Source organism: Gossypium arboreum, chromosome 9 (genome assembly GCF_025698485.1).
Source record: "Gossypium arboreum isolate Shixiya-1 chromosome 9, ASM2569848v2, whole genome shotgun sequence".
NCBI classification, from domain to species: domain Eukaryota; kingdom Viridiplantae; phylum Streptophyta; class Magnoliopsida; order Malvales; family Malvaceae; genus Gossypium; species Gossypium arboreum.
The window spans coordinates 63,667,086-63,680,497 of record NC_069078.1 but is presented as its reverse complement, the minus strand read 5'-3'; the positions used below and the strand labels follow the sequence as shown (position 1 = coordinate 63,680,497).

Here is a 13,412-nt window from a genome sequence, read left to right as displayed (position 1 = left end):
GATCAATATTAGCCAACTTTAAAGGCTTGTACAAATTAGCTGGTCGAGTATCAGTAACTAATATTTTAAACCTAGACAAATATGACACGTAACAAAATAATTAAGCCTACTATACATGCCATAATTCAAAACGTTTAGTTCAAATACCCTAAAGTAGGATAGTGCGGATAGATCTTCACGATCCTTAACTCCCGAGCAAGCCGGAGAACACTATAAGACAAAAGAGAGAAACAAAGTAAGCTTATAGCTTAGTAAGTAAGTATGTAAATACTAATAAAAAAATCTAACATGTTTACACAACAATTCAAGTACATCTACTTTAACTTCACTATTCATTCCACTTTGATTAAGCTGTCTCTGCTGCGTCATATTCACTAAATAAATCATAACTCGAGTTACCAAACTCGAAATTCAAATCCGTAAAATTTCCTGAATCTAGACTCATAAAGCTTTTTGCTAATTTTTTCTATAATTTTAGTTCAGCCGATTAGTACAGTTTATTAGTTAAAGTTTCCCTGTTACACAGCTCGACTGATCTGACCTCTGTTCACTACAAATTGAATTTCTCTCAGTACACAATTCAAACAACCCTGAAGTCTGTTTCATTTAAAAATAGTCTCAATAAGGAATTTAGGCATGTAAACTATATTTCTTAATTTGCTTTGTACAATTTTTAATGATTTTTCAAAGTTGGAACAGGGGATCACGTATTCATCCTGAGCAAGTCACATACAATTGTAAATATCTCAAAATATAGAATTCCTTTGCTTGCTCTGTTTCTTTTATATGAAAGTAGACTCATTAAACTTTAATTTCACATCTCATTCAACCTCTAATTATATTCCTCCTATTTTGGTGATTTTTCAAAATCACGTCACTGCTACCATCTAAAAACAGTTTTAATGCTAATTTCACTCTTTCACAAATTCTTTATGCTAACCTCATTTTATCTTATATTTGTATATACCACAAATCATTTTCACCATATTTCATTCACCATAAGTATAGGTCCAAACCACAATGTCACCACAAAACCATCCCGTTGAACAATTCGGATCAATCCTCGATATTTAATGGTTTCAAAGACACGTACCCCACCATCATACTTCGTTTAGTTCGGCTCTCTTGTACACATGGTGAACACTTAGTACCACTCATGCGACCTAGCCGATTTGTCTCGTAGCTCTCTTGTCTACATGGTGTCCGTCACTTGGAATCACGCATGCGACCCAGCTACATTTATCTTTCACGTAGCTCTCTTGTCTACATGGTGTCCTTCACTTGGAATCACGCATGCGACCTAGCTACATTTATCTTTCACGTAGCTCTCTTGTCTACATGGAATACATCTCGTATCACACATGTGACCTAGCTACTACAGGGTGTCTCGTAGCTTTCTTGTACACATGATGTGCACTCGGCATCATACATGTGACCTAGCTACGCTCCATCTATTTTATTCGATTTTTCAATGTTCAACCGGATCTCTCTCTATTATTTATTTCCATTCTTCCAATAGTCGATTTATACTTCAACATCAGCTAGTATATACATATAATAGGCTGAAATATAAGAATGTACATGAAATTATTGTAATATTTACATACAAACTTACCTTGGTGCAAAATGTGGAAATTTTGCAATTTAATCCAAAACTTTTCCTTCCCAGCTCGAGATCAATTCCGTCTTTCTTGATCTATAATAACACATTTAGCTCATTTAATACTCATACTATTTATTTCAATCCAAAATCACATCATGGAAAAATTATATTTTGCCCCTAACTTTTACAAAATTACATTTTGCCCCTAGGCTCGGAATTAATTTCAGCCCTTATTCTTATGTTTTATGATATGCTGAACATTTTCTCTTCTACAACCACATCAAATTCTCACTCTATCATATAGTTATGAACAATAGGTATTTTTACTGATTATGCTGCTTTACTCGTTTTCACTTAAAACCGAGTAGCACAAGTTATTTAACATAATTTAAAACCTCATATTCTATCATAAAACATCAAAATACACAAATTTCACCTATGGGTATTTTTCCAAATATGAACCCTAGGTTAAATTATTACTAGCATAAGCTTAATCGAGCTTCCGGATTCCAAAACGTAAAGAACATTAAAAGCGGGCTTGGAATCACTTACTATGGAGCTTGAAAATTGAAGAAACCCTAGCTATGGAGAGAGGGAGAATTCGGCAGCAACTAAGGAGGATGATGACCAATTTTGTGTTATTTTTCCCATTTTATTTCATTTAATATCCAAATGACCAAAATGCCCTCCTTACTAAACTTTCAAAAATTCCTTCCATGTCCTAATTTTGTCCATGAACTTAAAATTGGTCAAATTGCTATTTAAGACCTCCTAATTAATATTCCAAAACAATTTCATACTAAAACTTCGGGATGCAAATTTTGCAACTTATTCGATTTAGTCCCTACTTTCAATTTAAGCACTTTAGGCATAGAATTTCATCACGAAATTTTCACACAATCATGCAATCATATCATAAACCCCAAAATAATTATAAAACAATTATTTCTATCTCGGATTTGTGGTCACGAAACCACTATTCCGATTAGGCCCTAATTCGGGTTGTCACAAAGCATATTAGGTGATAAATTTGGTGTATTTTTGGCATGTTTAATCGTGTTCTGAGTAGGTTAAACGATTAATAATTGAGTTGCTTAGTGCCCAAGTAAGTAGGAAATGGTAAACTTAAGTTTTAAGGTACTTTTAGGTGAACACGACTTGGCCATACAGGTTCGTGTTGCATACAGGTAACACACACGGGCGTGTGACCCAAGTCAGTGAAGGTCATGTGTCCCAACTTCGAGAGTCACACAGCCTAGGGCATTCCACACGGGCTGGGACACGGTCGTGTATCCCAACTTCGAGAGTCATAAGGCCTGGGGCATTCCACACGGCCTGGCCACACGGGCATGTGTCCCTTTTTTTAAGAAATTTAAAAAATGACCCTAAACTTTCAAAATTGTTTCAAATTAGTCCTTACCTATTTTTAAACTATTTTTAGGGTCCCGTAGACTCGAAATAAGGGCTGTAAGAGTAACTTTTACTCTGAATTGGAATGAATTAGCAAACCTATATTAGGTGCATTCTACTAAAATTATCAAAGATAAATTAAAAAGATAATCATCGTCGGAGTATGAACCAATACTCTGATGCTAATAATTGGAATAATCTTGTATGTATCCGACTTCTGACAATCAAGAAGGGATAAATAGTGATAAGAGTGTAGACAGTGGAAGACCAAGTTTAACATTGCATAGCATGATTCATTATTCAATTGTATATAGTATTTGATTGTTGTGACCCGCCCCTATATATTATATTGTTAATGGCTAGTAAATATGTGTAATTATGATTGATTAATTGTTTAAAGTGTTAGTAATGCCCGTGACCCTAACCTGACAACGGGGAGGGGCTAGGGGTGTTACGTCGGAGGTATAATAATTTAGAGATAATCATATATACAAACTTCGATTATAATGGAATATTGATGCAAAATTTTGTCACTAGGGTGCAAATTGTGACAATAATTGGTAGTCCTTTATTCCAATAACAACAGGAGAGGATCAAAGTTAAGACACATAGACTTTAAGTTCATAATTGTTAAAGTACAAGTTGAGGGTGGTTAGGTGCCTATAAAGCATATTGGGACAAACTCCATGATTGCAAACCCGCTTACTATGGGACAGCCACTCAAGGTTTTTTTATGAGCACACTGCTCATATAGGTATAATGTCATTTAAGGATATTTCGTTTTAGTGAGAGTTTGTACTTTTAATGCTTTTATGTTATAGACACATTTTCTGTTATTTCAATTTACGGATTATTTTCTGTAAAAATAAAGTTTATTTGATTTATTCATACTCTAATTTTGATAAAGTTTAATCTCACTAAGATTTAGGAGAACGAGTTGGAAATAGGCATGTTTAGTTCACATTATATGTAGTTTTCATTCTACACATCCATACTTGATTTATGTCATTTGGTTATGTTAATATACGTGATCAGGGATAGATTTAGTTATGATATATATATAACGAAAGTTGTCTTGGTTTTATATTAACATAATTAATGGACGAGATTGTTTGGAATACATTTTTGGATTTGATGGATTTGGTTATGTCTACACATCCATACTTGATTTATGTCATTTGGTTATGTTAATATACGTGATCAGGGATGAATTTAGTTACAATATATATGTAACGAAAGTCTTCTTGGTTCTATATTAACATAATTAATGGACGAGATTGTTTGAAATACCTTTTTGGATATGATAGTAAAGTTTTGAGCTCATAAGGTTATATAATGACATGTAATTATAGAGTAATTAATATATGTGGTCCAAGTGGGAGATTGTTGAAAAATATAGATATAACATATTTAATAAAGGTAATTACATGTTATTATTTACTGTCATAAAATGTTAGTCTAAATTAAAAGTGATCTAATTTGGTTAAGGTTTATTGGACTTTAGTTATTAAATAAAATATGGGTAAAATATGTGTAGATACTTTGGTAACTAATTTCTAATTGATATTGATGATGGGCTGATTAGAAATTAAGGTTAATGTGTAAAAGTTAAATATTAGAGGTATAGATCCTTAGAAAAAGAGAGAGTCGCCTTCTCTAGACTAATTCTATACTAATTTGGAAGATCAAAATTCCAAGATTTATAGATTTCAAGAAATTGATAAATTCAGGTATACTTCCGCATCTATTTTTTTTTTTTTACGGTTTGGCATGACAAATCTTAATTTATAGTTTAAGTTTATATTAGATGTTTTTATGATTTCTAACATTATAAAGATAATAATCTTCTGACACGGAAGACATAGAAAGGTCAAACTTCAAAGTATCAAAGAGAGAATATGGATGTTTTACCTTTGGGCGTCGGAGATGGTGGAGGTGATGGCAGAGGCACTGCAATTTCATTATAAAATAGGTTAGACTCAAACCTCAAGACACAGGTTGGTCTAAGAACCCTGCATCCCTTCCTTCCAAGGCAACAGTCTCGAAGCTCTGTCATGGCGAAATTTAGACATGTTACGCAATTTTCCTGGGTCATATCAGGAGTACACTGCACCGTAGCGTATACCATTTACAAGTTGCCATTTACAAGTTGCCAGCCGATGCATTGCCAGCTGCATACTTGCGAAGAGGACCACCAGATGCAGCTTTGGCGCTCAGCTCATTCAATAGATCATTTAATGCTTGATTGAACTGAACAGGGTTCGACGCATTCTGCTTGTTGTATACACAAGTACGAGGAGGAACGTCCTCCAGAAGTACATGTCTCGGTTGGCATACCGCACCAAACAAATCTCGGACCAAGCGATGGCGGCCTTGTTCCAGGGACACAATCGCTCGAGCTCAGTCGCGGTGTAGTTGAGGCAACTATAGCAACGATCTTGAGTTAAGTCACCCCTGCAAAGTGCGCTTGAGTAAACTTTGTTGGGGCTTTCACCGGCAGACAGATTGAAGAAGCCGTAATTGAAATTTGTAAGAGTGGGGAATTGAGAGATGATGGCATTGAGGTTGGTCTGGTAAGCGCTGTTTGGGGTGTAATTGCCATTGGCATCACTACAGTTACGCTCAAAGTAAACATCAGAAAGGGTAAAAGCAGCAAGGGAAAGAAGAAAAGAATAAAGAAACAGAAGAAATGTAGTCGAAGAAGAAGACCCCATTGCCCACTTCATTTAAGAAAACATTTCCCTTTAAGCGTATTGCTTCTTATTTCTTCTTTTAATTAGATTAAATTAAGCATAATAACATATTTAGTCCTCAATAATTAGAATGTTTTTAATATATTCTTTTTAAAAATTAAATTTGACTTTCAATCTTTTAAAAGAAATCGAATTGTTATTTTTTTAATAAAATACTAACTAAAATATTAAATTTTTAAACATGATTACTCGCATGTCAATCTATGCATAATCCATGTTAATTTTGTTGAACTTTATGAGCTTTTTATATATACTTTTGAATTTTGTATTTTTATGAAATATTTTAATAATTTTAAAATTATTTGTTAATCTTACATAAATTGGACTCGATGAACCTATACACAATGAATTGTATATTTGTGTATACGTTGATTGAGTCAAATAATAGTATTTATGGGGACAATAATAGCGATTTGCTAAGACCAAGTGGAGAAGAAAGAACAAGTCTGAAAGGAGAAAAAGCTTACTTTCTAGAAATGAAAATTAAGATACAGCTAGTTTTTCCAAAAAGAAAAGGTTAACTTTAATTAATTAATTTATTTATTTATTTAAAACTGTACTTTTTCAATCCGTCATTTTCAACCTTTTCATTTAACTTGTCTCATTAAAAAATTAACTACAATCACAAATTTAACCCAACCTTCACAACTTTTAAGAATGGCAAAGCCTGTTACAACGAGGTAGTAAAAACAATTTCAAATCCAACAAATTATATTAATACATGATTTTTAAACTTATATTTCGTTAGCATGAGCTCCAAAATATGTAATTATGAATTTTATTTTCTACTTTTACAAAAATTGAAAAGGTTATAGAATTTGATATTTATATTTTTATGTTAATTGAGAAGTTTATCTAATTGGATAATATCATTAAGTGTTTTATTAAAACACAATACAAAAATAAATAATTTCAACAAGAAAATAATAAAAAAATAGCAATCCTGATTATTTATGCGACCATTTCATATTAGAGAGGTTTATGGGTCAGGCTGGACTCAACTAAAATTTTAGGCCTATTTGATAGGCATGGGTTTGGCTCAGTCTGAAAAATAGGCTTAAATTTTGCCCAAGTCTAGTCTAAATAAAAATGTTAAAACCCAAGCTCGACCCGCCTATTTTACTTTTTTTATATTATTTTATTATATAATTGTTTTAAAAATAAAATACATCAAAAATACTAAAAATATTAAAATAAATGTTTCCCAACAAATTGAAAATAAATTTTTAAAAATATGTTTAAATAACACTAAGATAGCTGCAACTTAACAAGCAAATACCTCTAAAACAGTAACAAAATTAACAATAAAACATGAGTTATACAATATCCCAATAATAACAACATAATAGTGAAATGGTAGAAAAATAGTAAAGAAACAACAAGAAATAGCAACAAAACAGTAAAAAAAAATTCTTTCTTTGCATATTCGAGCTGAGTCGAGCTCGGGCCAAAAAACCTTACCCAAGGCCCGGTCTGTTTTCTAAACGGGCCTTATTTTTTTTGCCCAAACCTATTTTCTAGCCTATATTTTTATCTAAACCCTCCTATTTTCGGGTCAGGTGGCCCAACCCATGGACAGATCTAGTTTTGAATTGGTATAATATATTTTTAAAATGGTTAAAATATTTCATAGATCTCTGTACTCTTCCTAAATTTAGAATTTAGTCTCTGTACATTTATTTAAAGGAATTCAGTCCATCTACTTTCCAGATTTCAAAATTCAAGTTCAATTGTGTAATGGCCCAATTTCTTCCGGGCCCAATCAAACAAACCAAACCAAAAATAAACAAATAAAAGTCCAGTCCATTTACAAAAAAAATCTCAGACCCAAACAGTCCAAAACAAAACCTAAAACCTAAATACAAGCCCAAACATCTAAACAATTTTCAGCCAAAAAAAAAAGCAACAGAAACCTTAGTCGCCGCACCCTAACCCTAGCTTTATGCGCCGTACCCTGCCCTAATGCCGCCGCCGCTCCTAGCCTCTGCCACCGTCATTGACTTCAGAGATACTTACAAAGAAGAACAAACACGCAAATAATAGTGACAAGAATAGTAGAAAAATATATAAAAATAATAGTGTATTGGCTATAAAATCTAGAAAACAAGTTGTATCAAGACTCTCTTTTTTTTAAAAAAAAAATTGAATATGAAAAAGCAATCAAAACAAAAAAAAATTTCAAAGGTGATTTTTATTTATTTATTTTTATTTTTTTGAAAATAAATAATAGTAAAATAAAAAGGATTTTCTTTTACCTGTGTTGGTCGTTGGAGAAGAGGGAAACCGAACGGTTTCTTGACCTTTGGTTCGTTTTTGTCACCTTTTTAGCAAATTTAACCTAAAAACAGAATTCCTAAAAAAGGGGATAAAAAAGGTCAGTTTTTGCATTTTTCGGCCACTGGGTAGGGTAGAGTCGGCCGCCGGCGACCGGTGGTTGTCGGCGGAGCACGGTGGCTCCCTTGGCTAGTCCTAAGAATAGTTGAGAGAAAAAAAAAAGAGAAAAGGATTTTTTTTTTAAAAAACAGTGGGCAGAATGATTTTTTTCCCTAATTTTTTTATTTATATAGCCTTTCAAAACGACGTCATTTTGGGCTTAACTGACAAACGCCAAAATGTTGTTGTTTTGATGCGACCCGTGGCTTGACCCGATCTGCCTCAAGGATCTGCACGTTTTTTAACTGAAGGTCTATTTACTCTTTTTGGTCCTTCCACTTTTTCACTATTTTTCAATCTCGTCCTACTAATATTTATTATTTCTTTTAATTTAGCCCTTTTATTTTATTTTTTGTGCAATTTGGTCCCCCGATTGTTCCCCTGGGGAAGGACATGTGTCCAGGAACTTTAGGATAATTTCCCATTTGGTTCCCATTTATTTTAGCGTGTTTCATTTTGATCCCTTATTTTGTTTCTTATTTTTACAATTCACGCTCTATAATTTCATTTAAATTTCGATCTAGTCCTTATTTATTTATTTACAAGTTAGCCCTTTGTTATTTATTTTGTTCGATTTACCCTAGTATTTCATTTAAATTTTAAATTTATTCTTTGCTTATTTAATTTTAACCAAATTTTTTTATTTATTTGTTTGTTTATTTATCTATTTATTTATCATTTCTTTATTCATTTACTTTTTTAATCATATTGTTTATATCCTTTTATTTGTACATTTCTTTGTTCATTTATTATTATTGTCATTATTATTTTATCTTTAATTTTATTCTTGTTATTTTATTATTCCTTTATTATTTTTGGCACGATGCATAAAAAATGAATTTTTTTAAATTGAGGCAAATGTTCATTATTTTGGAATTAGAAAAGTCGTGTCCCTAACTTACGGAATATGGCTTTCTTCTAAAACCGAGATAATCGAATATCTATTTTAAAATAAAAAATAAAAAAGAAGATTTTAGCGTTTGTTCTCTTTTCGAGGATTTAAGGTGTTGTGTCCTAACTTATGGGACATGACTCTTTCTTCTCGATTAACTTGAACGTTCGTTTTTGCACAATGCATAAAAAAGGAAATTTTTTTATCAAAACAATATTCATTATTTTTGGAATTAAAAAGAGTTGCGTTCCTAACTTACAGAATATGGCTTCTTTCTAAAACGAGATAGTTGAATATCTACTTTAAAAAAAGAAGAAGAGATTTTAGCGTTTGTTTTCATTTTCGAGGATTTAAGGCGTTGTGTCCTAACTTACGGGACATGATCCTTTCTTCTCGATTAACTTAAAATAAGCCTTTTTTCATGACAACTAATTTAGTTAAGTAACGTCTTAATAAGGGATTGTATTTTAAATTCTTTTCAAATTTTCAATTTTCGACACTAAAGGCATCAAGTAATCAATTAGGTACCAATTTTGGGTGTAACGAGGGTGCTAACCCTTCCTCGTGCGTAATCGACTCCCAAGCCCATTTTCTAGATTTTTGTAGACCGAAAGAAATTATTTTAATAAATCAAACCTTTTATTAAAACGACCGATTTACGAGGTGATCCGATCACACCTCATAAAAAAGATTAGTAGTGACTCTCATTTTCGTTTTCAAAATAAAGTTGATTTCAAGAAAGGTTTCAATAGGTTAGCGACTCCACTAGGGAAAAATAAGAGAGTCAAGCCGTAAGTTGATTGCTTTTGGTCCTTTTGTCAAAAATTGACAATTTTGTTTAAATTTACTATCTTTTCATTGCAGTTCATCCTTCACGTTTTGATATTTCGGGTTGTATAGCAATCTAGCATATCTGTTTTATTGGTTCAAAAGTATTTTTGTGTTTGCTGTATATTGCATTACATAACTGTTCAATTTTTCCCTTTTTAAGTGGGAGTGAGAAACTATTCCTTCATGAGGTATTCACCTCCGCATAGGATAGTGGATCACTTTCGGGATACATCAGTACCTATGTCTTCATTAGATCTTTATCTCCGTGTAGACATAGGGAAATGTATTCCCCTGAATCGAACTCGGTCTATACGAGCCTATAATGGGTGAGGATTGAGAAATCTGTTGGTTCAGGTACCTTCACTTTAGAACCAAACCGCATATAATGAACCCTAAGAGCTCACACTAGATAGAACCATACCGAAACTCTAGTGGTCACCCGATTAGGTGTTCTATTTATTATTTATTACTTTGAATTCTAGATATGTATGAAATGTTCTGACATGTTTTGTTTTATTTTGACAGTGATTGCATTGTATTTTCATCATAGAAAAGAATGTTGATTCACCTTCAGTTGCTGAATAGAGAGCTTGTCATGGAAAATGGGTTTCTTGATAAAGTGGAAGACAACACGGCCAGGAAAATATGGACCAAGAAAAGGTAACAAGAGAAAGGTGACAGCCTGTAAGAGAGGCAGGCCAGAAATATAGTGTAACAGCCCGTTTTTAGGTTAAATCAGAACAGTGGTTTTGGGACCACAAATCCGAAGTCAAAATATGTATTTTATTATTTTAATAAGGTTTACAGCATGGTATATTATTTATGTGAAAGTTTCGTAAAGAAATTTTACCGTTTAAATGCTCAATTCTGTAAAAAGGACTAAATCGCGTAACGCGTAAAAGTTGAGTGCTATTGTTTAAAGGTACTATATCGCTATAGCTTGAATTTTGGGAGTCCTTGCATGTCAAATAGACCATATTAGGGGTTAGTGGAAGTTGTTAGCTAGATATTTTTGAAATTATTAAATTTTATAAAGGTTAAAAAGGTAAAATGATTAATGATGTTAATAATAATAAAATAAAAACAAATTTTAAGGTTGTCATCTTTACCTAGCTGAAATTTAGCAAGAAGAAAACCATTTTCATAGCTTCCATATTCGGCCATGGTGTTTTGAGTGCATGAGTTCATTTTTTAGGTTAGTTTTCAATGATTTTTACGTTTTTGAGCTTGTTGTAACTTAATCTAGCTAGCTCGTACCTTCGTTTTTGAAACTGTTATAGATTTTGAAAAGTGCCATTGTTGAATACTTGAGTTCTTTTTTATTAAATGATGGATTTTGGAGGTTTGATGATAGTTTTATTAGTTTTGTAAAGTGATTTTTGACAAAAATGCAAAATAGGGACTAAATTGTAAATTTATAAAAAGTAGTAGTTAAAATGTGAAATAATGAAAGTTTTGGGCTGTTAAAAGCATAAAGGAAATTCGGCTATCATGGGTTATAGCCTAATTGTGTAAATTTTCCATTTTCTGTATAAAGGACTAAATTGCAAAGTAGTCAAAAGTCTAGGGTAAATTTGTAATTTGGCCAAAAATGAATGTTTTCGGCTAAATTGAATTGAATGAAAATTAAATGAGTTAATTTGATATCATATAGATCAAGATAAGCAAATACCGAAATTAGGTCGGGGGAAACGAAAGGTAAATAAGTAGTCGACGGTTATCCGAGCAACTCGAGGTAAGTTCGTATAATTAGAATCGAACTATAATATACTTGTAATGGTTGAATTGAATGTTTATAATTGAATTACTTGATGATATATCAAATCTGTTATCGAGCTTTAGTTGAACTATAAGAATTCATTGGATATGAGTGACATGTTACTATACTTACCGAAATGGTCGAGCTCCTGTATTTGTTGCGGACTTGCCATATTTCGTATAAGCTTCCCGTTCAGCTTGAAAGAGCTTCCTGTTCAGCTCAATAGAGCTTTCCGTTTCTAGCTTAATCGAGCTCACTATTATCAACTCATGATGAGCTTACTGGCTACGCCTCGAAAGAGCATGTATGATGATGAATTGACGGATTATTGACATTGTTCACTTGATTATCCTTTAAAGTTATAACAGATTCAACGAGCCTAAATAATGTTATATGAACAAGATATGTTTTTTGGATTAGTTGAACGACTAACATGTGATGATTATGTGTAATTAGGTGATGGATTCATATTGAATTGTTGGCCTATTATTATTGCATTTGATTTCTTTAAATGGTAAGTTTAATTCTGAGGGATCAATAAGCTTAGAAGCTTACTCTATTTCTATTTCTATATCTTATAGAGGTTCGTTAGCTCACTCGTTCCGGACAAGTCAGAGTTGCGCGTCACACTATCCAAATTTCTGTTTGGTATTTTGAATTTATGAACCTTTGTAAATATGGCATGTGTAGGTGAGTTTGATAGTATAAGTTATGTTTTGGAACCATGTTTTCAGTAAGAATTGTATATAAGTTAAGCCATGTGATTTGGCTTATTTGGTATTATGTTTTGGTTGTATATATATGTGTTTAATCATGGTATATTTTTAGTATGATAATGTATGTATGAGATAATGCAAAGGTAGTTTCGATTTAGGAGGTTAAATGGATGAATTGTATATGATGTTATATAGGTGCATGAACATATGAATGGTAAGTTTGGATATAGCTTTATTTGTGTATTGAATTGGTTCATTTGGCTGCAAATTGAGTTGTTCATATGAGGCCAAATTTGAATGTATTTGCTTGTGTTTTAGGGTGGCAAATTTGGCTATTCAAATGGCCTATTTTTTTCTACACGGGAAGAGACACGGGCATGTGTCTCAGCCGTGTGCGACACACGGTCATGTTACACGGCCGTTGGGGTACCCTACGAATTAAAGTCAGTATACCCTCTATTTTTCACAAGGCCTAGACACACGGGCGTGTCCAGTGGTCGTGTGTAGCACAAGGGCTGGCACACGGGCATGTGGTTGGCCGTGTTGCCAAGTCAGTAGCCTCCTTACTTTTCACATGGTCTGGCACACAGGGGTGTCTTGTGGCCGTGTGGATAAGTTAGTATGTATTCCCTATTTTGCCACGGCTTGGACACACGGGCATGTCTAAGGCCGTGTGAGGCACATGGCCTGTTCACACAAGCATGTGATATTTTAAAAAGTTGAAAATTTTCTAAGTTTCTGAAACTTTTATATGATACCGAATAGGTTCCGAATGCATGTTTAAGTATCGTATGCTCAATTTTATGTTCATAATGAATGTTAATTAATGACATTTATTGTAGTGAGATGGTATTTCAATTGTAATTGTTCTGAACTGAATGACAAGTCTGGTAATGCCTCTTAACCTATTTCGGCAACGGTTATGGGTTAGGGGTGTTACATATAGACCACGTATGAGCGAAGCTTTGGTTTGAGTATGAGAAATGGTTGACCATTTGCAAACCCCAACCATTCA

At 32.9% G+C, this 13,412-nt stretch overlaps 2 protein-coding genes across 2 annotated transcripts in view; both read right to left on the bottom strand.

Annotated features, from left to right (window-relative positions):
• Positions 1 to 5,155, bottom strand: part of LOC108455090 (cysteine-rich receptor-like protein kinase 44) — a 30,602-nt gene extending 25,447 nt beyond the window's left edge. Inside the window, 3 exon segments of the mRNA XM_053018599.1 lie at positions 3,447 to 3,475; positions 4,954 to 5,126; positions 5,129 to 5,155. Coding sequence (XP_052874559.1) covers positions 3,447 to 3,475; positions 4,954 to 5,126; positions 5,129 to 5,155 — 229 coding nt within the window.
• LOC128280454 (cysteine-rich repeat secretory protein 29-like) lies at positions 5,156 to 5,727 on the bottom strand. The gene is made up of 2 exons (XM_053018598.1): positions 5,356 to 5,727; positions 5,156 to 5,284 (listed from the first exon to the last, which is right to left on the bottom strand). The coding sequence occupies exons 1-2, from the start codon at positions 5,725 to 5,727 to the stop codon at positions 5,156 to 5,158; spliced, it is 501 nt and encodes a 166-aa protein (XP_052874558.1).
• Positions 5,728 to 13,412: the final 7,685 nt, after the last annotated feature.

What these genes read in the sequence shown, in the direction of transcription:
- LOC128280454 (XM_053018598.1), bottom strand. Translation starts at nt 5,727, where the DNA reads ATGGGGTCTTCTTCTTCGACTACATTTCTTCTGTTTCTTTATTCTTTT. An exon ending in CTTGGTCCGAGATTTGTTTG is followed by an intron (nt 5,285 to 5,355) that starts GTGCGGTATGCC and finishes TACAACAAGCAG; the next exon opens with AATGCGTCGAACCCTGTTCA.